The 27506-nt window shown below is 33.0% G+C and overlaps 1 protein-coding gene and 1 pseudogene across 2 annotated transcripts in view; both read right to left on the reverse strand.

The window, feature by feature from the left end:
- Positions 1 to 27506, reverse strand: part of LOC148604044 (la-related protein 1-like) — a 51083-nt gene continuing 23577 nt past the window's right edge. Inside the window, exons 6-20 of the mRNA XM_088550507.1 lie at positions 24417 to 24563; positions 23283 to 23457; positions 19119 to 19263; positions 17836 to 18022; positions 16486 to 16655; positions 15613 to 15722; positions 13333 to 13543; positions 12831 to 12957; positions 12262 to 12437; positions 11849 to 11970; positions 8658 to 8809; positions 8124 to 8268; positions 7701 to 7810; positions 4189 to 4313; positions 1 to 3449 (exon numbers count right to left, since the gene is read on the reverse strand). Coding sequence (XP_088406633.1) covers positions 2676 to 3449; positions 4189 to 4313; positions 7701 to 7810; positions 8124 to 8268; positions 8658 to 8809; positions 11849 to 11970; positions 12262 to 12437; positions 12831 to 12957; positions 13333 to 13543; positions 15613 to 15722; positions 16486 to 16655; positions 17836 to 18022; positions 19119 to 19263; positions 23283 to 23457; positions 24417 to 24563 — 2876 coding nt within the window. The 3' untranslated portion in view covers positions 1 to 2675. The remainder of the gene's footprint in view (positions 3450 to 4188; positions 4314 to 7700; positions 7811 to 8123; positions 8269 to 8657; positions 8810 to 11848; positions 11971 to 12261; positions 12438 to 12830; positions 12958 to 13332; positions 13544 to 15612; positions 15723 to 16485; positions 16656 to 17835; positions 18023 to 19118; positions 19264 to 23282; positions 23458 to 24416; positions 24564 to 27506) is intronic.
- On the reverse strand, positions 19958 to 22132 carry LOC148604045 (uncharacterized; annotated as a pseudogene). The gene is made up of 2 exons (XR_015916160.1): positions 21654 to 22132; positions 19958 to 21243 (listed from the first exon to the last, which is right to left on the reverse strand). The product of XR_015916160.1 is annotated as an uncharacterized LOC148604045 (transcript).

Below are 27506 nucleotides of genomic sequence, written 5' to 3' on the forward strand. Positions count from 1 at the left end.
TTTCTGTTTTTGACATTTTTTTGTATTTTTATTGCATGAGGATGACTAACTATGGAAGAAAATGCAATGATAAGCAAAAACAGAAAAAATAAGGTTTTTTTGTCTGTACATATATAACTTGGATATTCCCATCCACAAAATGGTAATATATATAATATATATATAAATAAACATGATGTAACAGCACCAAAGAGGTCAAAGGTCACGTTTTCTTACAACAACCAATAGAAAGTTGAATACTGGGCTATATTGTACAATGAAGACCAAAGAGACTTGAAATTAAAACAAATTCAAATTCGGTATCAGAGTAAAAAACAATCAATAATATTTAGGCACAAATAATGCTAAGTAGAAAATTATGTATTTCAGGTAAAAAAAATAAAAATAAATCTGTAAATTCCACACAAAAAAATTACCTGGAAAACAGCTATTTTACATCTGTAAAGTGATATATATCATTTATTAATTTTCAAAGTTCTAAAGTTTTCTTTCTTATTTTTGAAGTAAATTCATAGGGCAATTGCTAAATCATTTTTTCCCTCAAAAGATTAAGAAATAAAGAACATTAAAATTGGTGAAAAAATAAAATCTCTGGTTCAAAAAGTACACCGCCTATAATATTAGAGTAACTAGTCCAATACAGATTAAGTAACAGAAAGACAAACAAACCTTAATCTGAGGTATTCAAATAACAAGTATTACAGACTGTCAAATCACAGTTCCACAAAGATAATTTGCATAAATCACCATGACAACATATTAATATCATTGCATTATATTACATATCTTGAGAATTCAACCTAAAAATACTTTCAATAATACTTGAATATTGACTTCTATATTCTTTGGATAACTTAGAAGCTTTACAAATGGCTTTGAAATTCCAATATTTACCATAAATCAAAACTGAAGAAAAGTTCTAAATTTTGACCTATAAGAGAAGTAAGGTTTAACATATAAAACAATTGGCTACAGAAAAAAACTGTATGTTAGAAATTTTTTTTTTTAAATGATGAGATTTTCTAAAGAGACATGTGGTGCCCAACAACACAGTGTGTTTCATGTAGTATTTCATAGCACTATATTAAACAGACAATTGTAAGTTATCAAGGGCAATTACATGTTATTTCAACTTAACTATTTCTGCTTACATTTTACAGCCTAAATTAATTAAACAGACAAATACCAACATGTTTTTATAATTTCTGGAAAATTACATCATAAAGTATCTGTAACACGTGAGGAATATAATACATTTTCTCTGCTGTAAATATTACATTTGGTTTAGTGAAGACTATATACAAACAAATACATTAACAAGCAACACACAAACACACACACAACAAACAAAAGCTCTTATTAACTTCTGCAAATAAATAGCACTGTTTATGAATTTAAACATCTAGTTTTTGTTAGCAATTTTATTAAAAAGAATTCATGATTTTTTTTTTTCTTAAATTCATTTGTTTTAACCAAACAAAATCTTAAAACATCTGACATAAAATATGAGCAAAAATTTAGTAAAATAAACAATATAAAATCAGACCAACAACATATTTTCCATTCTATTCATTAATTGAACTGTCAAATCAATGCTAATACCTATTCACCAATCACTCCCACAATCAAGTAATCTACATATAACATTTCTGTTTTTAGTCATCCATTCAGATGATGCTGTACAATATACACAGAATACCTGTATCACCAATCACATGATAATCACATGATATCCTCATGATATTTACATGACGTTTATTCTCTGTAAACTATCATCATTAACAAATAACAATAACAAACAATGAAATGCCATCAATGTGAAGGTCAGGAAGTGGAGGGAGTTTAGGAACCCCTTGATGACATCACAGTTCAGGAACCTTACAATACACAGATGGATGGATTAAGGGCAGGACAAATCTAACCTGCTTCAGCTTAAACTTCTGTTTTCCTAATTTCATACAGAAAATTTTGCTTTGTGAACGATTCTATTTTATATCGGAAACAGTGTTTGAAAACTTGACAGTTGAAAGAAAGTAAATATAAAAATGGAAACTTAATAAAATCCCAACTTGCAATAAAAAAAAATGCTAGGAATACAACCAGGTCATTTAAAATATTAGAAATATGCCAATGGTCATTAAAATGGTTGCTATGGAAATTGTGACAAGCTATAAAACCGACTAGTTATATAAATTTGTACAACAAATGCATAGAAATGAAAGACATATGATAACTCCACTCCCTCATGTATAGTAAGTCATAGATAAACTCATCAATAGTCATTATCATGCAGCTACATGTAGAACACAATTAAGAATCAACAAGGTGACTATAATTTGTCACTCTTCAGTTCACAATCAAGTCTATTCTATCCTTAATCCAAATCATTCTATTTTAGCATTAGCTTTGTCAGTAAGTGGCTACAACCCTACTTTCACTTTTAGAGTGAAGCTTCTTACTTTCACTTTCTTTTTAAAGCTTAAACATCCAGGGTATGACATCTATATATAGTAATAACAACAATCACTTGTAATATGAAACAAATGATTATAATAGATTTTTTTTCTTCTTTTTTTACATTTTTTAACTTTTTTTTTTTCAAAGTAAAAAGTTAAATAAGGCCATACACACATTACACTTGAACAAAGGAACTAGAACTTTCAACACTTGTCAACCTAAGCTTTCTCCTTGTTTTCTGATTGACTTGACTGTCTTTCTCTCTGTTGTGGTTTATCTTTGGCAGTAGGGCTGCGAGGTGTACTTGGTTTTGAACCAGATTTAGAGTCAGTTGAGCTCGGTTTTGCACTAGTTTTAGAATCGGTTGATTTTCCACTATGTGAAGGTTTAGCAGTTGATTCTGAAGCTTTAGAATCAGTTGATTTTGTAATGGGTTTAGCACTATTAGGTCTTGAATGGCCACCATGTTTTGATGTCTGATACTCCTTAAATGGTTTTCCTTGATGTGACCGACCACTTGACGGCCTATTTTGACCGGAAGACTTAACGCCATCATTTGACTTAGTGTCTGTAGCCTTTCCACCTTCACTTGATTTCCCACATTCCTTAGCAACTGATTTACTTCCTGTATCACTCAGTTTAGTTGTTGCCATTGATTTGTCTGTCGACTCTTTAGTTGAATCTTTGCCACCTGATTTACTGTGACTAGAATCCTTACCATGTGAATCAGAAGACTTTGTCACTTGTGATTTAGAATGACTTGAGTCCTTCCCTCCCGATTTAGCGGACGATGGTTTTGACTTGACACCTGATTTGTCTTTTTGTTTATCATCTCTTTTGCCATGATCTGATTGGTTAGAACTATGTTTGGGATATGATTGGCCCCTTTGACCTTTAGACCCTGACATATGTCGTTCCCGTGATGAACCAATAGACGTATGTCTTTCTCTGTGATGCTTCTGACCTTCACTCCTTTCATCCTGAGGGAACATCTAAAAGGAACATAGGCAGACTTCCATTAAAAATCACAATTTGGCAATGCAATGAATGACAAATTTTCAAAACATGTAGCCAAGGGCACAATGAACATGATTAAAGGGAAATACTTGCTAAATGTACGTTAGAATTCAACTTTGCTAGTAGAAATTATTATCAAATGCTAAAATTTGCTAGTGGAATAATATATATATATTATAGTATAAGTCCAGAAATAATCCAAGAAAGTTGAATTCAGTGAGTGTAAATTTTCAGTACTTGCTTAATATAGCTAGAGGAAAAAAATCTGAAATTCAATCCTTGCAAGGACACACAAAATGTCCCTTACTAAACAACAGTGTCCATCTTCAATGTCCTCCCTCAGCACACTGTTCAAACGAAACAAGTCCATATGTAATACAAAGATCAACTTTTAAGTCAAAGTGAAACCAGAATACTCAAAGCAAAGAAAACAAACATGACCAGACCTGTTTATGCTACTTGGAAGACAATGCTTATTTTTTGCCCTATCATATGAAAATGATCTGTACAATCAGGAACTTTGAGAGTTTCACAATTCACAATTTCTACAATACAGTGTAATTTGCACTATGGAGAGATTTACAATCTGTAGAGTGTCATTACAGGCACTACGGAGAGATTTCTAGTCACAATTCATAGAAACTACAGAAAATCTGTAAAAGTTAACAACTCTGCATTGCCATGGTGTGAAATAATACTGAAATGACTTCATACCTCATCTCTAAAGTCTTCCAATTTTTTATATTTAGCCAACCATTCCTTTAATTTAGGATCAATGTCAACATGTTTTCTGGAATACTTCAGGAATGCCCAAAACTTCTCCAACCCATACAGCTGACCTGAAATAAACAACTATACTATCTAAGTTGTCAAGTGAAAAAAACTGATACCATATGGTTTTTTTTGTTTTTTTTTCCTTGTGTGGAAAATTTCGCATTTTCCTTCAAAAACTGGCTGAGGTTTTTTTAACCTAATCTAATTTTTGCGGCAGACAAACAATTCAATGCGGTGTTCATTCCAGGCCGCACCCTTGGGACATTTGGACCCAGCGGGCGCAGTATTCCATAGGTCGATCTCTGAATTTCCAGATTTTTCCTGTGTATTCTGCATGTTCATGTAAACTTCACACCCCTTTTTGGCAAGGGAGATCTAAGAAAAAAAAAAGCTAGTTTCCATGTAATTTGTAGAAGTGAGGAAAAATCACTAGCAGAAGACCACAATGAGATGCGGAAAATGCACATCCTTTCTTTATTTATCTTTTAAAGTGTTTTTTTTTATGTTTCCCTGCATTTGAAAGTATTTTATTGATTAAAATACTGAGATTAATATGTCCATGATTCAACAAGTCAGCTAAGATGTTTACATTTCCTGTTTGGAAGCAATCCAGGGGTTTCACTAAAACAATGGTGTCAATTTCAACAGTTTATAAAAAAGATGTTTAAATTTGCCAAGCTTGTGTATTGATTTTTGATATCTGGAAGCAATTCATTAAGGAGATTAGAGGATTAGTTGACAAAAGTTTTCACCTTTGTAATTGATCTTTTGTTTGTTAATAAAATGACAATGGGCCAGGGGACAGGTTGGCACTCCTGTTATTGTGTATTTGACTCTTCACTGCACACACAGATGACAGTAATTATGACAGCATGGTGTTGAGAGAAAAATAGGAAGCTAATCAAATTATTTTTGTACACACCATGAAATGCAAGAAAATGGCATTAATAGACAAAACAACTACAGCTGAACCTCGACATGTCAACTCGGATGAGTCGAAATCTTGGATAACTCTAACTAATTTGACAGTCCTGGCAATAAATCTCTTACTCCAATACAATTTTATCTCTGATGAATCCCAGATAACTCGAGGTCATCAATCAGTCCTCTCAATAGGTCTTTGAGATTGATTAACTCAGATGTCTTGAAGTGAATTAATTAGTATAAACACTTATTGCTTTATTACACAAAGTATTGACCAAAGTTTGTTTTTACAACATTTTGTTTACTCTGGCCTATCTCAATAGAATACCTTTCCACATGAAATAAGAAGTGTACAAATTTTAAGCAGAAATTAAAAATCTTCCTAATGAAGCAATGGGCAAAAGAATAATCTAACTGTATTTACATGTACTATAATGTAAAATGATAACTTCGTTGGCATGCATTTATGTATTATTTACTAGTACTTATTTTGTGGCATTAAAATTAACCTTATATATTATGTTTTTATGTGAGTGCCTCAGGGAAGATTAGTTGTAAACTAACTGTGTTACCCTCTTGAAATACAGTATTATTATTATTATTATTATTATTATTATTATTAGCATGGTTTATGAAATTATTCATTCACACCTTTATGACTTGATTTGTGTTTTTGATTAATACAAAAATGTATATGTAGTAAAAAGAAACCAATTTGAATATTTCAACAGCATTCCTATGTCCCCAGCAGAAAAAAAAAAGCGAGGAAAACTTGAAATTCACTGAAATTTTCTAAGTCCAAGGGCCATAACTTTGGTAAAAATCATTCAACCCTGATCAAAGTCGAACTTAATCTGTAACTTCTTATAGTAAGAAATGCATACAAAATCTAAAATTGATTGGTGCAAGCATTACAAAAAAAGAGCAGAAAACTGTAAATTCACTGAAATTTTCCAAATCCAAGGGCCATAACTTCCATAAAAATCATTCAACCATAACCAAAGTCAAACTTAATCTGTAACTCTTCATAATAAGGCCACATACCAAAACAAACTTATTTTATAAAAGCATAGCAAAAAAAGTGCGGAAAATGCGGACGGATGGACGCCAAGCATTTCCATGTCCCCTCGCAACGCATCGCAGGGGACAATAATCACACTGAGTAATTATCGGACATTTTGTTAAAATGATAACCGATCATTTACCATATTTTCTTGACTATAAGTTGATGTGGAGAATAAGTCTAATTTTGACCAAAATTGATGAAAAAAAATAGATAAGTCAAATTTCCCAGAAAAGTCAAGGGTCAGACAGGTGCATTTATGTCGTAGGTGTCAGCAGAGATTCGAGTTGAGTGGTTTGTTTTTAACAGCATATTATTCCAGCAATTACTTTGCATAGTATTTCTGAATCAAATTAATATTTGTATTTTTGTTTAAGTGTACTTTGTCCGCAAGTTCACTTATTTTTATTGAATTGCATGTCAATTGCTCTGAAGCCTTAAATCATCAGGTGTACGAAATCGTAAACATGTCAAGCATAGACACCCATGTGTGAAATTAGCGGGAAATTAGTTTGATGAATAGGTCATAATTATGAGCGGTAATTAATAAACAATATTACCTGGTATTTCAAAATACAATAAAAAAAATTGTTACCTGCAAATTTGGTTGCAATTAGCCATTTAGATAACACTTAACTGATAATAATTTGAGCCACGTGCGAATGTGTTATGACATACTGTAAATGGGTATAAATTTGCATATTAAAGGATCAATAATTCTGGAACACTTGATTATGTCTTTCCAGTTAAAAAAGAGTTTTGTTAACATATCTTCTAGAATTTGTTTATATATTTTAACGGTTTCAAAGTTTTTATTAACATCATTGTATTCATTCATAAAGAAAAGCAGCACTGATAAATAATCTTAAGAGTTTGATCGCCTGTTTGCTGTTTGAGTGAGGCTTTCATTGATTGCAGTTTAACCAAATGCATGTATACACGTATGTACAAGCAATACATGTGCAGGTCATTAAAAAAGCAGAAACAATCACAGATTAATACACTTCCGCATTATACTTGACCTCGGGTGACTTGAACCTCGGATATCTCAAACATTTTCGACTTTGACTTAATGAAGTTTGACTGTACTGAATAGCAGTAAAATTTTATTTGTTTATCAAAAATAAAACTGTTCTCTAAAATACAAAATAATTTGCGTCATTTAAATTTGGAATTTCAATTTCAACCATGAATATAGCGAAAATTAAATCACCTCGAAAATAACCACTTATACGATATATACAAAAACATTTATGAATCATGTTAACTATCAAAATAAAATTTTCCTGCATAAAGAAACACCAATAACAGAAACTTCAATATGCCAAATATTAGCTGTTTCAAAATCAAATATTATTTAGTAGTTTATAAATACAAGTATATTGGTGAGATCGGAGACATGGTCTAGTCCCTTACATATCCAATTTTAGCATACTTTAGAAATTTGCTTGAGATTAGAACAAACCTAATTCATAGTCCCGAACTGTTTCTTCTTGGAAGTCTTTGTATAATTCTGGTCTGAAACGCTTCTCTAACCCATAACTGTAGAACCGAAACAAACATTCCACACCATACCTACAATGTTTATAAAAAAAAATAAATGAGAAGGAAAAATTAAGATGGTATGAAATCCCATTTTACTTCAAATACTGATACTTACTAGGGCTCTCTGAAGCAGGTACATGTATAGCTGTATCATCTTTTATTATAAATATTCCTACTGTTGATTATGTACTACATTATTAGTTTAACCAAAGAATTTTATAATGAAAAGTAAACTAAACCTTGAAAACTTAAAACATGGCTAAGAATTTAACATTAGTGCTAAACACTTACACACATGTAGAACATTTATTTGTCTGGATTCTAATCATATAGGATATAATACCTGTATCCAGCAATCGAGTCTTCTACTGCCAACTGTCTGAACTCCTGATACATTTTCTTATTATAATGCTGTCGTAAGAAAAACGACCAAAACCGGAAAAGTGTGTTCATCTCTTGTGATATACCTACACCTAACTTCTTTCGATCTGGAAAAATTGTTGAGCATGTTAAAATATCATTCATAGGTTATTCTAATATTGCAGGCCAGCTGAATTCTAAATGGACCTAAATTTTTGTTATGACCAGTGCCAAAATAATTAAAACTGAAGTTTGAAATAAGTTTTTTCTATTATTGTGTTTGTAATCCTGTGTCTATATCACAATGTATCAAAATAATTCCTTAAGTTGTAGTATTAGTGATTCTACTTTTTCTCCTTACAAAAACACTATGAAACAGCACCATGAAAAAATGCAGTGGTAAGAACCATGGTAAAATGTACTGGGCTTGAGATATTTTCAACAACAAAATCTACAAGCAGATGAATCACCATGGGATATGACAGTGGAATTAATGAGTCATATCGACTTTACATACCTTTCAAACACTTAGCATGATATTTGTGATATACATGCCAAACGAAATTGTTCTCTTTCAATAATTCATGTGACGGATGATGGAATGCTGGGAAAGTGTGAGGTGTACTGCTGTAGCTGCCAAAACTTGATGACAACATTGTGTCTGTTGGGCTGCAATAAAAAATCAAATCATTACAATCGTCTAACTTCCTATTTAGAGGATAATGATTTACTTGCAGACGAGCAAAATGGATTCCGCCGACAAAGATCATGTGAGGACCATGTTTTTACACTGAACAGTATAATTCGAAATAACCAAAATATAATAGCAACTTTCGTAGACCTGAAGAAAGCGTTCGATTTCGTAGACCGTGATATGCTCCTTTATAAATTACTCTTAAAGAATATCGATGGTAAACTTTATAACTCTGTGAAAAGTATATATTCATTGACTTCAGCAAGCATACAAATAAACAATACTATGACAGACTGGTTCACGTGCTATTCAGGAGTTAAGCAAGGTGATAATTTGTCCCCGACTCTATTCTCGATATTCATAAATGACTTGGTTCAGGAAATAAATAACCTAGAGTTGGGTATCGATATCCATTCAAAAAAACTTTCACTGTTATTGTATGCCGACGACATAGTTATGTTTGCGACTAACGAGAATGACATGCAGCTTATGCTGAATACTCTTCACAACTGGTGTAAAAAGTGGCGAGTTCTCATTAACACGGACAAATCTAAAGTCGTTCATTTTCGATCGGGACGAAGACCAAGAACATCCTTCCAGTTTAAAATTGGTGATAATATGCTACAAATAACAGAACAATATAAGTATCTAGGCGTGATATTTCATGAAAAGAAAACATTCGAGTCAAATGCCGATAATCTTGCTAAGGCTGGAGGTCGTGCCCTCGGGGCCCTAATCTCAAAAGTGCACGGGCTAAAGGACTGTGGAGTTAGTACTTTTCAAAAACTGTTCTACTCATGTGTGGCTCCGATTATTGACTATAATGCTGCTATATGGGGATTTAAAGGTTTCAACTGTATTGACAATGTTCAAAATAAAGCAATCAGATACTTCTTAGGAGTACACAAGTTCGCACCTAAATCGGCAATAATCGGAGATATGGGTTGGTTACCATCACGACATAGACATTTTCAACATATGGTTAGATACTGGAATAGACTTATGAAAATGCCTGACGACAGATTATGTAAACAAGTGTTTCTGTGGGACTATAACAGATGTAACAATAACTGGTCCTCAGATTTAAAGTCTGTGATGAATGACATTGGACTCAATCATCAATTTAGTAATAAACTCGTATGTGATCTTAACACCGTAAATGACTCTCTTGTTGAAAAGTACGCACATGAGTGGTTTGATATGAATGAAAACTCACCAAAGTTGAGGACTTACAAAACGTTTAAATCGTTCTTCCAAATTGAACCATACGTCAAAATGAACTTATCGAAATCTGAGAGATCTATGATGGCACAGTTCAGATGTGGAATTCTCCCTTTGAGGATCGAAACAGGCCGCTATGTAGGTGAACCCAAACATCAAAGAATATGTCGTTTGTGTGACACTGACAATGTAATTGAAGATGAAATACACTTTTTGACCGAATGTTGTTTTTACAATGATATCAGAACTGAGCTTGTCAATAACATAAATGGACTTGATACTTTCAAAACCTTACCAAAATGTGAACAGTTAATTCAACTTGTGAAATATTTTCCCAGACAAACTTCAAATTTTATTTTAAAAGCTTATTGTAAGCGTAGACAGTTCATTTACTCAAAATGATTTTTTTTTCTGTTGTTTTACTTTGCTTGAAATTGTATATAGATAAAGCTAATTTAAGTGACTTATAGGTCCAGTGGGCCGGGTGTATCTTATTTCATGTTAAAATTATTGTTTGTTAGTTTGATTTTGTACACATGTCACTATAATAAATAATTACTTACTTACAATAAATGACTTGTTGGTTTCAATCAAATCATAACAATAAATGACTTGTTGGTTTCAATCAAATCAAATCACTACAATAAATGACTTGTTGGTTTCAATCAAATCAAATCATTACAATAAATGACTTGATTTCAATCAAATCATTACAATAAATGACTTGTTGGTTTCAATCAAATCAAATCATTACAATAAATGACTTGTTGGTATCAAACAGCAAGTTAACAAACTTGTAACCTGAACAGAAAGTTTTTGAATATTATTTAGAACTTATGCATCCCAACTTTCTTCTTTCAGTAGGAAACTCTAATAAACAGCTAGAGTAAAGCATATGATATACTTGCCCTCTGTTTTGACTTGTTAAGTCCCATAACTTTGCAATAATAAGAAAAAAACAACAGAAAGCCTTCTCCAACAATTAATGTGCCCTCAAAGCATTTTCGTAATATGACAAGACTGAGAGAAAACCGTATACTTAAGACTGTCTGTATTTACACAAACTTATAAAATATCTATACTAAATAATACTGTGAAGATATTTTTTATCATCAGTACTAGTTTGCATGGTTCATTAAAATTTTGTTGATTTTTTAATTCATGGATTCACAGGAGTTTTACATTTCATTAATGGAAATAGGAAATTCGGTCTGACCAAACCACAAAAGCAATGGAAATTGAATTAGTACCCCATGAAAAACAGTTCCACATTACCTAAATGTGTCTTCCACACCTTTAAAGTGTTAACAATAACTGTGTGAGGTTCAGGCTATCACAGGTAACTTGAAAATTTGTTTTCAGTGCACTCCTAAGCTTTGGATGTCTTGTGTTTCTGAGCTTTAGATGTAACTTGCCTTGTGTTTCTGAGATGTAGATGTAACTTGCCTTGTGTTTCTGAGCTTAAGATAAAACTTGCCTTGTGTTCTGAGCTTTAGATAAAACTTGCCTTGTGTTTCTCAGGATGTAGATGCAACTTGCCTTGTGTTTCTGAGCTGTAGATGCAGAGTTAGAAATAGTTGCCTGCTCGCCAGCCCGTGACTGGCTATTTTTGGGCAGGACTGGCCAATTTTAGCAAAAATTTATATAGCCATATAGTAAATTTATTGAAAAATTGTATTCAGGGCTCGCTAGAATTTGAGTGAGTTTCCTACCCTGGTAGATGTAACTTGCCTTGTGTTTCTGAGATGTTGATGTAACTTGCCCTATGTTTCTGAGTTGTAGATAAGACTTACCTTTGAGACATAGAATTATTTCGAGATCTTGACGGTCTGTGTTCCCTAGCATCCATGACCCATCCTACGTGGCTTTCTATTGGTGGATTACTACTGTGACGGGTCTTCTTTTTACGAGGGGTCTGAAGTATATGTCACAAGGCAAAAGTCAAAATAATTTTTATCATGATTTTACAACTTGGATGTTTCTCTGAATGAAATTGATTCTCTCCAACATCTAAACAGATACCTAACAACCCAATGTAAAGAACTATCTATGTAAGATGTAGTTGACAAAGCCTGATTACAATTACAACAAAATAAAATATTGTATTGAAATTAATGAAGATGTAACTTTAAAATCATGTACGACTTAAACAATTTAAGAATGTCCATCTTTCTAAACAGAACTGTAATTATAAGACTAAGCTCACCTGAGGATCATGGGGTCTGGATGAATCTTTCACAACAGGATAAAATCTTGGTGCTAGCTCATCCTTCTTACTCCTAGGAGTCCTTGATCCTTTTCCTGGGGTATCTGGCACATATGTAGGCAGAGATCTGGCAATGTCAGCTTGAGCATTAGGAGGTGTTGGAATTTTCTTTCCAGCTGCAAAGTACAAATATAGTCAAATATAGAAAGCAAACCAATAAAGCCATGGCTTTAAGACAATAACTGCTACTAATTTATTTGATACTGTAAAATTTGAACTGATCGTGTTTCATATGTACAAAATAACAGAATTGTCAAGTCTACAATATGAAAACAAACATTACCTGCTTGTATGGTAACAGGGTGATGAGCATTCATGCTGGGGTTTGGGTAGAGATATATACCTGTTTGTATAGTCATAGGCTGGGGAGGTGGGGGAAGTTTCTGTGATGTCACTGAATGCAGCGGTTTCAGTAGAAATATTTACATGCTTGTATGGTCACAGGAGGGGGAGGTGGGGGAAGTTTTTGTGATGCCAATGCATTCAGGCGTTTCAGTAGAGATATTTACCTGCTTGTATGGTCACAGGAGGGGGAGGTGGGGGAAGTTTCTGTGATGCCACTGCATGCTGAGGTTTCAGTGAATCATATTCCTCTTTAGATATGACTGATACTGTACTGTACTTGCTGAAATCATCCTAAAAATAAAGAAATCCACCAAGTTACAACATCACAAATACAATTTATACCTTAAAAACAATGCATAAAATAGATACACATCTTTTTCCATAAACAAAAATATCCGCGACTTATTTCTATTTTTTTTAGAAATGAATGTTGTTTTTGATCAATTCAATAATTGTTGTCTTTTGTATTTATTTTCTTTTACATTTCCAATGGTAGGTTCTGACAATATATATCAAAAATATCAAGTTTTGAGATGGCTTGAAATTACTTGCAAATGTAATTTCACTATTGCCAGAGCAACAAAAACAACTCTGTTACAACCCCTTACATGATGTAAACAGAAGAATTGAGCATCAGAACCTGCACTATTTAAATTCTTACAGTACCTCATTTTCTTTTTCCCAGAGATCCTGCTCATAGTAACACAGTCCATCATTTATAATCTTTGTCATTTCTGACGTCATTTTAGACCTTCTGACATGATCACCAGTCCTATCACCTTGGGGATGTTTACGGAGTGCTGGTGGTGTTTGTGTTACTATCAAAATCTTATTAATATCTGAATCTGGTATCTCATTGTCAGAATCATCATCTGACCTAAAATAAAAGTATTATACTTTTAAATTTTAATATGATTACTTTATCAAAAAATATTATATATTTCCAAATGACCCTCAGCATCATGAACTATTTGCCAAATAAGATATGTGAGGACTTCTTAACATGTCAATGTAACTAATATTTATGTACAATTTTCCACAATATTTACAACATTTGATGATGCAGAATTGAATTAAAAGCTGTGCCAAGCCCAGTATATGACCGCAGCCAGTTAAACTCTGTTCAATTGAGGCAAGTGTGGATACAATATTAGTTTTTGACACACTAAACATAGGGAATTACAGTTCATTATGGACACAACAACTTTGCACAATATTTTAAAATTCAATTTAAGTATAAATGTCTGTTTCAGGGTCCATTCAAGGATCACTTAGTACCTCATTATCTCATAAATAGTAAATGATAGGATGGTAAGCATACATCTTAAAGCTTGTCTTGTGGCTGGCATTTTCATATGGAATCCAAGAAAAAAAATTTTTTCAAAATATTACCAAAAAAAGTTGAAAGTTTAGAGGCGTGATCCCCCTTTACCCCTTATAACTCAAAATTTGTAATGAATATCTTAAACCCGACTGAAAAATCCACGCAGGATTTTTCATGAGGAATTAAAAAAAAAATTCAAAATCCCACCAAATAATAAAAAAAAAGTTCCAATTTTTGAGACACAGACCCCTTTGGCCCCTTTTAAAAACTGTAAATAAATCTGAAATTTGATTGAAAAACACAAGCAAGGAATTTCGTGAGGAATTTAATAAAAACAAAATTTCAAAATCTGATCAGAAATAAACAAGCTATGGTCCTTTGTGGCCCTTTTTTCTTATTTAGCTCTTCACAACCCAAAAAATCAAGCCTAGTCTTCCTTCAGTGGTATTGCACCTTGTACTACAATTTCAAAAAGATTCATTCACTAATCATCATGTTATTGTCTGGACATCAGGAAAATGTTTCTGGCCCCTAATTTCTGAAAAGTTAAAAGTTTTTAGACCAAATATCAATTACAGTCTGACCATTGTGATATAGAATATTGCACACAAGATAACATTCCTTTGCTTTTATTTAAGTTATTTAGTTAAATTCCATAAAATACTTGTTTTAGGCCCCTAATTCTAAAACGGTTGTGGCCACATCCCCAAAATCAATACCAACCTTTCTTTTGTGGTTTGGAACCTTGCCATTAAATTTTACAAAGATCAACCTACTGAAACTCAAGTTACTGCACGAAAATCAAGCATCTACAGACTAAGACGACGAAGGCCAAGACAACAACACATAGGACAAAAACGCCAGACCAATATATATAGTCATATAAAAAACAAAACTGGCTATTTTACCCCTAATATTGAAGACACTTATTCATTTATTAATGGCAGAAATAAATTTTTGAGATGAACAGATACTAAACATTTGTCAAACAGTGATCCAATGCAAAGAATTGTTGAATAAATTTTCAACTTTCAAACACATCTGTTCTAATATTATACCATGACAATATAAATCATTGTTACTTAGCACATCTGTTAACAATAAAAAAGATAGATTATACCTCATCAAAACAACCTTCTTGTTTCTCATCACTATATCAGAGGTCCAGAAACACTTAAGAATGGAATATTTCATTTTAATTCCCAAATATGAAAATCCTAATTCAAGTAAGATGACCTTAAGCAAAACTGATGAAACTTGAAAAAACAGGAAGCTGATGAAATTCAGCAAGGGAAACAACTCTACAATTCACCTTAGAGTGCACTAATGAATAATCTGTATAATTGGATTTTGCATACCAGAAAATAGTAATCTTCCAAGGGCCATTAAGCATCACATTGCCCTCGTGCTATATTTTTTCACCAGGATGCTATCTGAAAAGAACTTCCCAAAGGGCCCAATACAAATGTGATGCTGTAATTTTTAGATGCAAGCTGCTATGTTGAAATTATAAAGGCGTTACCAGGATGCCATCTGTAAATCTTAGGGATAACACTGGAAATGTACAGCCTGTATATCAAAACTACATCAATCACAATTAATAAACTCTCCCTGACACCTACCATTCAGAAAAATGATTTCTCCTTCCTATTTCTATCCCATCCATCTCCTCATCAAACATGAAATCAAGTTCTTCCTGCTGGTCATCATTTTTCTTGTCTGTCTTTTCATCCTAAAACAAGAAATTATTCAAATTACTGTAAAAGTACTTTAATTTGTGGATACCAGTTTTTGTGGTATAGGGAAAAAACACCAGTTCATAGATTCTTGAATTGTCGATAACTCTAACATACAATGGAATATTTCCATATGGTTGGGAACGAAATTTCGTGGCTTGGCAAACCCACGAAAATTGACACCCCAGAAACAACAATACTTCCAAACTATATATTAAACAAGTAAAAATAATTTCTGTACACCAAAATATTTTTGCTTATTCCCATTCATTGTATTGTAAATGGCACTGTTCAGAATGCTTGAAATCATTTATTTTATCTCCCCCCACCCCAAAAAAAAGCAATCAAGTGAATAGTTGAAAAATCAGTGACTTAATATATGAACTTGTTAAGAATTCACCAGTTGCAAGGTTATCAATGAAAAGAGTACAATGTATTAGTGTAGCAATATTATTGAGGAAAGTAAGTGCAGAACATATTTTTTTTCATTCTAGAAGGAAAACTTAATTGTATATGAACTGAATTTCAATTCAATTAAGGATTATCCTTAATATGCTAATTTCACAAATATTACTGTAATAGCCCTTAGACTAGCTCCCATATTGTGAAAATTGACTTTAAAAAGTGTCTACGTATGTACCAAAATTTCCATATAATGACCTGACAAATTTCTGCAAGATTTAATTGGTGCTTTTCTACATTGCATTACACTGACTCCTAGAAGTAATGACCTTAACAAGGCATTAAATATATAACAACCTTCTTCTTTGGAGTTCTATCTTTTTTCTTGACCTGAATCCAATCTCCAATGACCTCTGGTGCACTGGTAGACAGGATGTTAGGATTAGGATAGCTTGTCCTTCCACTGACTATATCTTCTCCATCTGATCTCATAGCCTCATCATCACCTTCATTACCATCATGGTGATCTAAATGTAGATAAACGTGGTACAATGTATTAACATTTCATTCATTTCCGTCATCATGATCTAAATAATGAACAGTGATACCAAGAGGTTTCACGATAAGTGAAAATGGTTTGTTGCTTAATATGGTCCCAAGTTATTTGATTTCGACAAAATTATTAGCTAACCTCATTGCAGGGAAATGATTTTTACACATCTTGACGCAATAATTGAGTTCTGCTTCTAAGTCATTAAGATCTGTATAGCATTGTTCATTGTTTTTTTAAAATTTATACCATATTTTTTCTGACTGTAAGTCGAAGTGGAGTATAAGTTGAAATGTCTAATTTTGACCAAAATCAACGAAAAAAACATAGGTAAGTCAAATTTGCCAGAAAAGTCGAGGGTCAGACATGTGCAATTATATCGTAAGTGTCAGCAGAGATCCAAGTTGAGCAGTTTGTTTTTTCACAGCATATTATTTCAGAGATATTACTTTGTATAGTATTTCTGAATTCAAGTAATATTTGTATTTTTTTAAAGTGTTGTTTGTCTGCAAGTACAAAATCATAAACATGTCAAGCATAGGCACCAAGGTGGGAAATTAGTGGAAAAATGATTAATATGATGAATATGCCATAATTACGAGCGATAATTAATACACAATATTGCCTGGTATTTCAAAATACAATAAATGAAATTTGGTTGCAATTAGCTATTCAGACAATACTTCAATTGATTATAATTTGAGCCACGTGTGAACGTGTTACCACATACCGTAAATGGGTATAAATTTGCATATTAAAGGAACCATAACACTTGATGTCTTACCAGTAAAAAATATATTTGTTCACTTATCTTCTAGAGTTTGTTTATGTATTTTAAAGGTTTTTTAGTTTTTATTAACATCGTTGTATTCATTCTTAAAGGATAGCAGCACTAATCTATTGTCTTCAAGTGCAATCGCCAGTTTGACTGTTTGATTTACGGCTTTCTTTGACTGCAGTTTACCTAAAAGTTTTGAATGAAAGCAATCAAAAATAAAATAAACGAATCTAATGAAATGCATTGTGGATGAACATTTTTTACGGAAAAATCCCTATACAAGTCGAAGTGGAGGATAAGTCGAAGCTGACACTTAACGACTAATAGTCCAAAAAATACAGTACTTTCATCTTTTTTTTTTCATCACTTTGTGACCTACCCTGTGTATATAATGCCTGGAAGTTGTACGCCTTTCCTGGTACAAATTCTGGCACATCAGCATGTAAAGTGGATGTCATTGGAGCACTAAAATGAGGTCCTTCTATAGGCCATTTTTCTGGGTTGTTCTGACCTCTGACCTTCAGGTTATCTTCTGCCATTTCTAATACTTCACTTTCATTTAAAGACTACAATTGAAATAGGAAGAATAGTTACTGATTTCAATTAGCTTTTTTTTTGTGACCAAACACTGAACAAGTCAATAATGCATATTTCTTGTTTATTTATAAAATATTAAGTGGTTTTTTGGGGGGTTTTTTTTGGCAGAATTTCATTTATTGACATATGCACATCAAGGTCCATATCAAGGGTCCAGAAATTGACAGCCTATGCAAGACATTTTATCAAACTTCAGCTGATGTTTTTGTTGGTCTTTTACATGCTCAGATCGAAAATAAATTTAAAAAAAACGTTTGCATGTAGTTATTTTAAGATAAATATTGGAAAGTGTGTTATTTCATCACATACTCTGTCTTTTACAAAATATCAGAGCAAGTGAACGAGTTTGAGTTTCGACCATACGTGGACATTCCAACATGTAAACAAAACATCGTATCTCTCTGACTTTTTCATCACATAGGCTAACAGCCGAAAACTTCCGATTGATGAAAAAATGCTGATTATTTATAAAAGAAAATCGCGAACACATTTTGTATATTGATTTAAATGGTCTGTTGACTTCTGTGTTAAAATGATTCCATCAACGAATTAATAATTACAAACTACATGTACGACTGATTCGTAGTTCCAATTCCATGTGCTTTCGTTCCTCTGAAAGATCAGCGGGAAAATGGTGGACTGATCAATCTTTTTTCTTAATTAATAAATGTATGAAGATTCTCTGAGTTACTTCAATTAATTCGTATATGCAATGAGCTGCACATGTACTGTTAATTCAATTATGCAATAAACTAATCAGTTACAGGTAAATCACAGTCACAGGTGGCTGCACATCGGCAAAAATTGACACACGCCTGTCAATTAATGTCCAATAAACAATTAGGAGACTGGTCGACAGGATGTTTATACACTAATAAAACCACGCAGACTAATTTATAAGGGTTGACAATTTTTTTATGTCCGATACTGGAAAATTGCCGTCGGTCATTTGCAAAATTTGTCAGTCAATGACCGGCATTTTTTACTGTTTCCGGATCCATGGTCCAGATCAATTCAAAATTTCAACAAATATCAAATGAATATAAAACCTTAGTTTGTTCATACCTTGACAATAAAAACTACATCTTGTGTGAGAGCCTGAACACGGTGGAAACTGGCTATCAGACTTAAAGGAATCCATCCTTCTTTGTCCATCTTTCTCCTCAGAAAAAAATCTCTCTGAAGATTGTCCTCAGAAAAGTAATATTCTCTGCAAGTAATGAAAAAAATATGGAAACACAGCATTAATGTTTGTTTTAGTAAATATTGTATCACTGAAGTATGAACTAAAGTGCAACCTCGGAAAACATTTCAGTTCCATTTTTTCAACTTTCAACATTTATAAGAGGGAGCATGGGTAGTTCTGTAAGTTTTTACCATGACAATGTCATCCATGTTATTTTTCATTGAAATTCACTGTCTAGGCCTCACAGTTTTTTTTTAATATCTTTTTGATCGATGCTCCATCTTTGGTTTTTTACATCACTAATTGTTCGTGGTGATCCAATTTTCGTGGATTTCGTGGGTTGCCCAAACCATGAATTTAACAACCCAACAAAAAATGTGTTTTCCAAAACCTTGAGGAAGAAGAACATGGACGACAGACTGCCCGTATGGACTTGTACACTTGTCAGACCCTGTTCACCTATATTTCAGTGTAAACGTAGTTAAACAATGTTACTTGTACCTGCAGTGAATGAAGGAAGATATACAATCAGTAATAAAACTCCTTAAATGAATAAAAACATCAAAAAACTGATTTTGTTACTTTATGGAGATGTTTATTTCATACTTCCGGTTAAAATAGCATGTATTGGTAAAGTGTTCATTTTAAGTGTATAATTTGCGTATTGATTATTTTGAGATAGTCGATCTGGAACAGGAAACGGAGTTTTCATAAATTGTTTTAATATTTATTGTATTTTTTACTATCATATTAATAACAATCTATTTTTGGTGCATATGAGATAAAAACATATTTTATAGAGAACTAGACAATGCAATTTTAACACACAAGCACTGATAAATCACAGAAATACTATAAATTTCAACAGCTTATAATGTCAATATCACTTATAGAGAGTAAACCAGCTTTACAGAAGCCCATCTGGATCAGGTCGGTACATGTTGACATTTTCTGGTGAGTAGAAATAATCCAGTTTGCATGGATGGGTTTTATCATGGAAGTCTTGGTATAAACCACAACGTTGTTTGATGCATCACCACCAGTGTCATCTTCTTGCTGCTACAGTAGTTGCATTATTTCTGAGGAGTACTAGTCATGGAAGTGGGCTTTTAGTGGGCTTTTAGTTCTTCTTTGTACTCTCGGTTGAGTCTAAAGTCTAAAGGTTGTAGTTTGTCGGTACATGCAACTAGTATGAAGAGTGGTACAATGTTGTATTTCTTTAAGTGGCTGAGAAGTTTTTCACTCTGATGAGCCTTGTAAACATCGAATAACGCTATGGCTTTCTGGGTTGTAGTGTTTACCAGCGGCAGCTTGTCACGGATCTCTTCTACGTATGGTATTATGACTTTGTCAACGTAACGGATCATGGACACCTCATTACCCCAGTGGGTCTCGGAGTAGGTGATGTCCCAGTTGTCAGGAAAGTCAACACTCTTTGGAAGACAACAGTCGATTTTGCCTGCGTAAATCAGCTGTGGAGGAAGAAGTGTACCGGATTTGGTTACTGCAAGAAGTAGTGATTTGTCGTTTATCGTCTAACCCCGAAATGGTGATCTGTTGAGTCCCCTGCTGTTCCATGGTCCAGTCTCCGCCAGGCACAAGTTGACAACCAGTCTGGTCCCAGTTTATGACGAGAGAGTCTGGTACATGGTGCTCCTCTATGACATTGTTGACTTTTTCCAGGTGGGTTGCTTTAATGTCGTCGAAGTCGGTGGGTAGGTGTTTGACTGCCTTTGTACCCTTTCTTTTGACGAAACCCATACGTCGTAGGATAGATCTGGCTAATGACTTGGTAACATTGATGTGACCACCATACCGCTGAAGTTTGTTACGGGCAAATTTAGTAACGATTGCTTCTACTGCTGCCATGACGATGCGAGTATTGATAACGCCACCGTTGAGTCAGACTTTACGGATCCAGTCTTTAACATTGTTGTCTAAAGTCACCAAGAGCTAACGGTTTACCACAGGGTGAGTGGATTAGTGAAGAAATCTCTGTACCAACTGAAAAAAAAAGATAACAAAATTTTATTGATAAATTCATTTTGTAATAAATCAAAATTATTTAGTAGTTAATTAAATCCGATCTTAAATTTACTTCAACCGTTAAAATCATAAAAACTTCAATCAAATTAATCCCATAACAATTGTTTATTTAACGGATCATACAATCAGATTTGCTAATAAGTTTGTGCCAGTTTAACACAAATTTGTAACCCGAGGGTAGACAATTCAAAATTGTAAAGAATAGTAAGAATTTAAATTTGGACGTTAAGCCAATGTTGGTGGAATAAAAGGCAAAGACGCAAGAAGGTAAACGAGTAATGATTATTCATTTTAAAATTTTGAAATTATCTTTTTTCTGAACTGGACTGGGACTGGGCAATCAAGGCAAATATTTTATTGATAAGCACCTTTCTTCTTTAATTTGATATAACTGTCCCGCATGCTGCGGACTGAAGTTTCGCTGACTTTGTGACCAAGGTCGGCGGTGAACTTTCTGGAACTCTGGCAACACCATTGTCTACAGCATAACAGACTATCTTGGCACGAGTATTGTCATCGTAGGTGTTGTATTCACCTCTCTTTCTTTTGCGTGAAATAGTAGATGGGGAAACGGCTACCAAAGTATCTACACTGTCATTTGCTGCTTGAACAACAAGTTGTTCTTTCTGGGTTTTACATTCTGAAGGGTCAGGAAGACCTGGCGTGGAAGGTTTCGTAACCTTGATGGAACTGGACTTTAACCACTGTGTGAGTGACATAGTGAACTGAATTGTTTAGACTTCCGAAAGTATTTATAAGGCATCCTTAATTTGAGAAATTTTAAGCGTTGGTCACAGCTTTGGCGACACATCATTTTTACAAATATTTTCTTTTTATAATGCCGCTAACTATAATTATTATTACTATTTAAAGATAATCATTTAATTATCCGCTTTTCAAGTTAAAAGATCAAACAGATGATTAATCTTGATTTGAGTCCTTATCGTCAATCAACTAACGATTATCAGCTAAACCATGCATGTAAAATTTACAACCTAACATTTTTAATTTGAAATTTTGTTTTCCACAAATTTAACAACCAACGAAAATGTCTTTTTTTGTAAATCCATGAAAATTGATGTCAACGAAAATAAATGAATTCACAGTAGTCCAAACAGAGGTAACTCCAAATGACTAAATGTTAAACCTGCATATATTTTTTTTTCATTTTTTTCATTTTTTTTGGTTTTGAATCCTGGTCTTTTACATTGGACAGTGTTGGGCAAATTGCGTTTAGTTCATGTATTACCCAAGTACTTCCCACAGCAAGTTTGCTCTATGTGCTCATCATGATTGATCACTTAAAATATTTTTATTTTAGTAATAAAACTTGTATACCTCAGAAAACTATACAGTTCCATTTTCTCATCACTCTGATCAGAAGAGGGAGCATGGAATTTTTTCATCATTGGCTTGGACAAAATAAAAATAAATGTTTTCCTTCTCCCACTCATTTCCCCAAAACATACAATGAAGGTTTTCAAGTCAACAAGTTTTCAACTAGTTGTAACCTAAACCACAATTTTAACACTAGTTCTTTCCTTCAAATTTCTCAAGGAAAAATAATAGAGGACTGTATAAGAGTCAAATAGCCTGTAACAAGAAAAGTACACATCATTTCACTAGCCTGACTCAATTTTAAATAGCCCTGGTCTTCTGCTAGTGGTTTAAGGCAAGTACTGCAATATTGTGATAAATGAAATGCTGATATTGGAACAGAGGCAATAAAAAGCATACCTTCCTTACCTACTTACCTAAAGCCATAGAGTTTAAAAGAAATAGAAAATTTACTAAAGTTGTCCCTACATCATTAGTTTTAGGCTTAATCTACTTGTCAGCCAAACAGAACAGCAAACCTTTGACTTAATCTACTTGTCACCCTTAGACTTAATCTACTTGTCAGCCAAACAGAACAGCAACCCTCATTACCAAAGTGGGCAAATTACGAAATAGGATAACTAGCATCTCAACATATCATACCAGTTAAAGGTACTCACATTTGTTTTTTAACCAAGTCTTTCAAAACAGTTTCATCAACATATGATGGGTCAAAATAGACAGTCCCTCCTCCTCCTCCAAATGAACCCCCAGATTCAGAGGCTGGGGCAGATGCTGGATCAGTGTAGAATGTTTCATTATTAAACTCTGTGCTGAAATATTTTACATCTTGACCTAAAAGATGTAAAAAAAAAAATGAAGGTCATAATAAACAAAATTAATCATCCTTTACATTGCATACAAGCAGTCAATTTGAGAAAAAATGTTTGCAGGGTCTTTTTTTTTGTTTCTGTGTGTGTGTGTTGTTTTTTTTGTTTTTTTTAAAGGAAAGAACAAAGTTTCAGCCTCAATACTGAATAAGATATGTGTCAGAATGGCTTTCATTGAAAATAGAAATTGACTTTGTTAGAATTTCTTCCATAACATAAGATAATTCTGAGAAAAATCACACAAAAAAGAATTTTGTCCATAAAATAAACAATAGATCAGTTGTTACTACTAGTACACATGTGTATACAAATAGAAACAAACACCAGCTGTTTCAAATATTCTTCTAAATATGTCCTCTTGTCAAAAACAACCTAAAATCTATACATTTTTCTATGGAGAACCTTTTATCTACTGCTTCTGAGCAACTGCATATTTTTTAAGTTTCTTAACCTATTCAGATATTCAAGCTTTAAAGTTCATGTTTGTTATTCTATTTAAGGAATGACTGTTACAATTTTATGGCCTATGAAGATACAACTTCAATCACATGCACATTAAAAAAAAAACAGTACAGCAGGAAATTTTCAAGTGAGCACCATGGGTATTGAGGTTATTTCAAATAGACTGATTAAAATGTAAGTCAGTCCTTATAATTTATTTCTAGAAGAAAAATTCAGCAAGTAAATTGTTTAAAAAGGTTGATGACGTCACAGTAACATTTCAAAAATTGGTCTGAGATGACTGTCAAAATTTTTTTATCCAATCAATAAGTGTGTTACTTACAAAATTAAATTATATGGTAATAACCTAGTGTGTACATTGTTATATTGAAGATGTCAAGATAACAAAATATGAAAACAAAATTATCCCAGATGGAATTCTAATCAATCTTTGGCCATGCCACATTAAACACTTGCACCCACCAACAAAACCTTCAGGTCCAAAATCACGACCTCTTCCTCTACCACGGACTCCACCTCTTCCTCTACCTCCACGTCCTCTCCTGTACCCTCCAAATCCACGAGGACTTATAGGGCGCATGTCATCTCGCCAGTTACGAGAATCTGAACCTGTAGAAGAAGGATATGCATGAACGAGAAATTTTAAATCATATTTTCTTACAGCCACACAAAACTAGGCAGTCCCATTGTTTTAACAGAAAATGTTAATATATGCTAGATGTACCTCTTACACATGTTCCTGTATCTGGAGATAAGGAAGGCTCCAACAAATATTCATAATTTCAAGCAATTAATATTTAAGTAATTTTCTGCATACTTGGTTATTTATAGTGTGTTGAAATTTTTCACAGCCTATCATTTCCATCTATAATCCAACTTGAGGTGTCTGTTTACAGAATATATCTCACTTTATTTTTTTCTTTAAATGGTCATTCCTTTATACAAGCAAGGGAAAATATGGATTTTGATGGGGCATACATTAATAGTACTGTTTATTTAACTGAAGCATACATTAACAGTCTTTTGTACAAAGGAAATACACAAGAGGTACTGTTTATTCTATGCTACTGGGGCATACATTACAGGTACTATACAGGGGCATACATTAAAGTACTGTTTATCTACGGGGCATATATTAGAGGTACTGTTACTTACCGTTTTTTTTTGGTGTGTATAATGCGCATATTTTTACATAGAAATTATTTCCTGAGCATGGGTGTGTGTATAATGTATCAATATGTAAGATTTGGCCAAGAAATAACATTTTTTTACAAGAGAAAAGAGATTGCGTAAGTTAAACAAACCAGAAGTGAAATGTTACTGAAAGAAAGTTTATCTTATCGTCAAATTCATTTTAAAAAATTGAATTTTAAATGATATTGTCTGTACAACATTTCTTCCTTATAAAACACGGTTAGAGATTAAAATGAAACAAATAAAAACCAAAAAGTAAAAAAGCTGTTTTTGGTCAAACCCTCCTTATTTAATGCTTTTGCAGCTGAAATTGAGTATTTTGAAACTTTATGTTGATTGTTTCTAACAGTTTTCTTTCTTAAAGGTATGTTTTAAAATGAAAAATCAGGAAATTTGAGTTGCAACCAAAATCGGAAATGTCAGATTTTTGTTTTATAAGCTATTTCATACATCCTGTGTCAATTTTATCATACTTTGAAATTAAAACTTTCCAATTTACTGATCTTAACATGATGTTTCAGTGTGAATAAAAGTTTCTTTCCATTACATTTATGTAGGAAATACCAGATAAATTGACTGATCAAGTGTGAAATATTGATCTTTTGTCTATCAAAATTCTACTGCAATCTGTGTCTAAAAACTTTTTTCACACATTTTGACCTTCAAAATTGCACTGCGCACAATACATAAATGTGTATAATACACACCAAAATACGGTATACAGGGGCATGCATTAGAGGTGCTGTTTATTGTTCAGAGGTATACATTAGAAGTTTTGTTTATTGTACAGTGGCACACGTAAGAGATACTGTTTGTTGTACAGTGGCAAACATCAAAGGTTCTGCCTATTGTACAGGGGCATACATTAGAGGTTCTGTTGATTGTACAGTGGCATACATTAAAGATTCTGTTTATTGTTCAGAGGCATACATTATAAGTTTTGTTTATTGTACAGTGGCACACATAAGAGATTCCTTTTGTTGTACAGTGGCATACATTAAAGGTTCTGTTTATTGTACAGTAGCATACATTAAAGGTTATGTTTATTGTTCAGTGTCATACTGTTTATTGTTCAGGGACATACATTAAAGGTTCTGTTTATTGTACAGTGGCATACTTTAGAGGTTCTGTTATTGTACAGTTGCATACATTAGGGGTTCTGTTTATTGTACAGGGGCATACACTAAAGGTTATGTTTATTGTACAGTGTCATACTTTAGAGGTTCTGTTTATTGTACAGTGGCATACATTAGAGGTTCTGTTCATTGTACAGGATATACATTTAGGTTCTGTTCACTGTACAAGGACATACATTAAAGGTTCTGTTGATTGTACAGGAGCATACATTAAAGGTCCTATACAGAGGCATGCATTAGAGATACTGTTTATTGTACAGGGACATACATTAAAGGTCCTATACAAGGGAATGCATAAGAGATACTGTTTATTGTAAAGTGGCATATATTATAGCAACTGTACAGAAGGTGTTACACCATGAATTTTATTTTATCTTAATCTTTTCATTATCTTTTTATTTTTCTTGTAAGCAGTACATCAACATTAACTAAAAACTTATAAAGAGTAATATCGTAAGAATCATATGCGAATCAAAATGTATTGTGGTTTATGGTAAAATATTAACCACATTCAAGACCCAAAAATATGTATTTCATTCAAAATTTATGCGAGTGCTGAAATAACCACAAATCTTCTGGTCCTAAACCCTAAAATAGTCTGTTTCCACTGATGTAAAACTGTTCCATCACAGATTTCTTTCTTACTAGTTAATTAACCTTCTCTGAGCCAATCAGACCAAAGTAATTTGATAATATCTTAAAGGTAACAAGTTTATAACGCCTAAAGATCTTTAACACAGTTCACCTTATTTCAAACCCTATCCATGCTGTTTCCCAAGCAGAATTCTCTTTTAAAAGAAAAACAAAAAAATTATGCTACTAATGAGGCTTGAAACACCCCTTTCTGGTGACAAATTAATTATCTGTGACTTCCCCTACCCATTTACCAGTCTCCCCCTCAACTCCATCCAAAACAATTTCTTTACTATTTCTAAACCATTAGTTCTTCATTGATGACAACCATGTATAATTACCTATTACATTTTTACACTTTCAGGTGACAACAAATATCTTGCCAGAGGCTATTTATATAACAAGTCCACTTTTAGGAACATCTCACATAGCAACCAATAGGTTTATTGTAACATAGATATCCATTAAAAAACTTGGATTTTCTCAAGGAATTACCAAACTTCTACTCAACACAGAATTTAGACATGGATCATTTTTTCAGCAATGAACAAGAGAAATCAAATCATAAGCCAAAAATATTTCCAACAAC

This window comes from Perna viridis, chromosome 10 (assembly GCF_037379345.1).
Source record: "Perna viridis isolate PV_CMFRI_1.1 ecotype Kerala chromosome 10, ASM3737934v1, whole genome shotgun sequence".
NCBI classification, from domain to species: domain Eukaryota; kingdom Metazoa; phylum Mollusca; class Bivalvia; order Mytilida; family Mytilidae; genus Perna; species Perna viridis.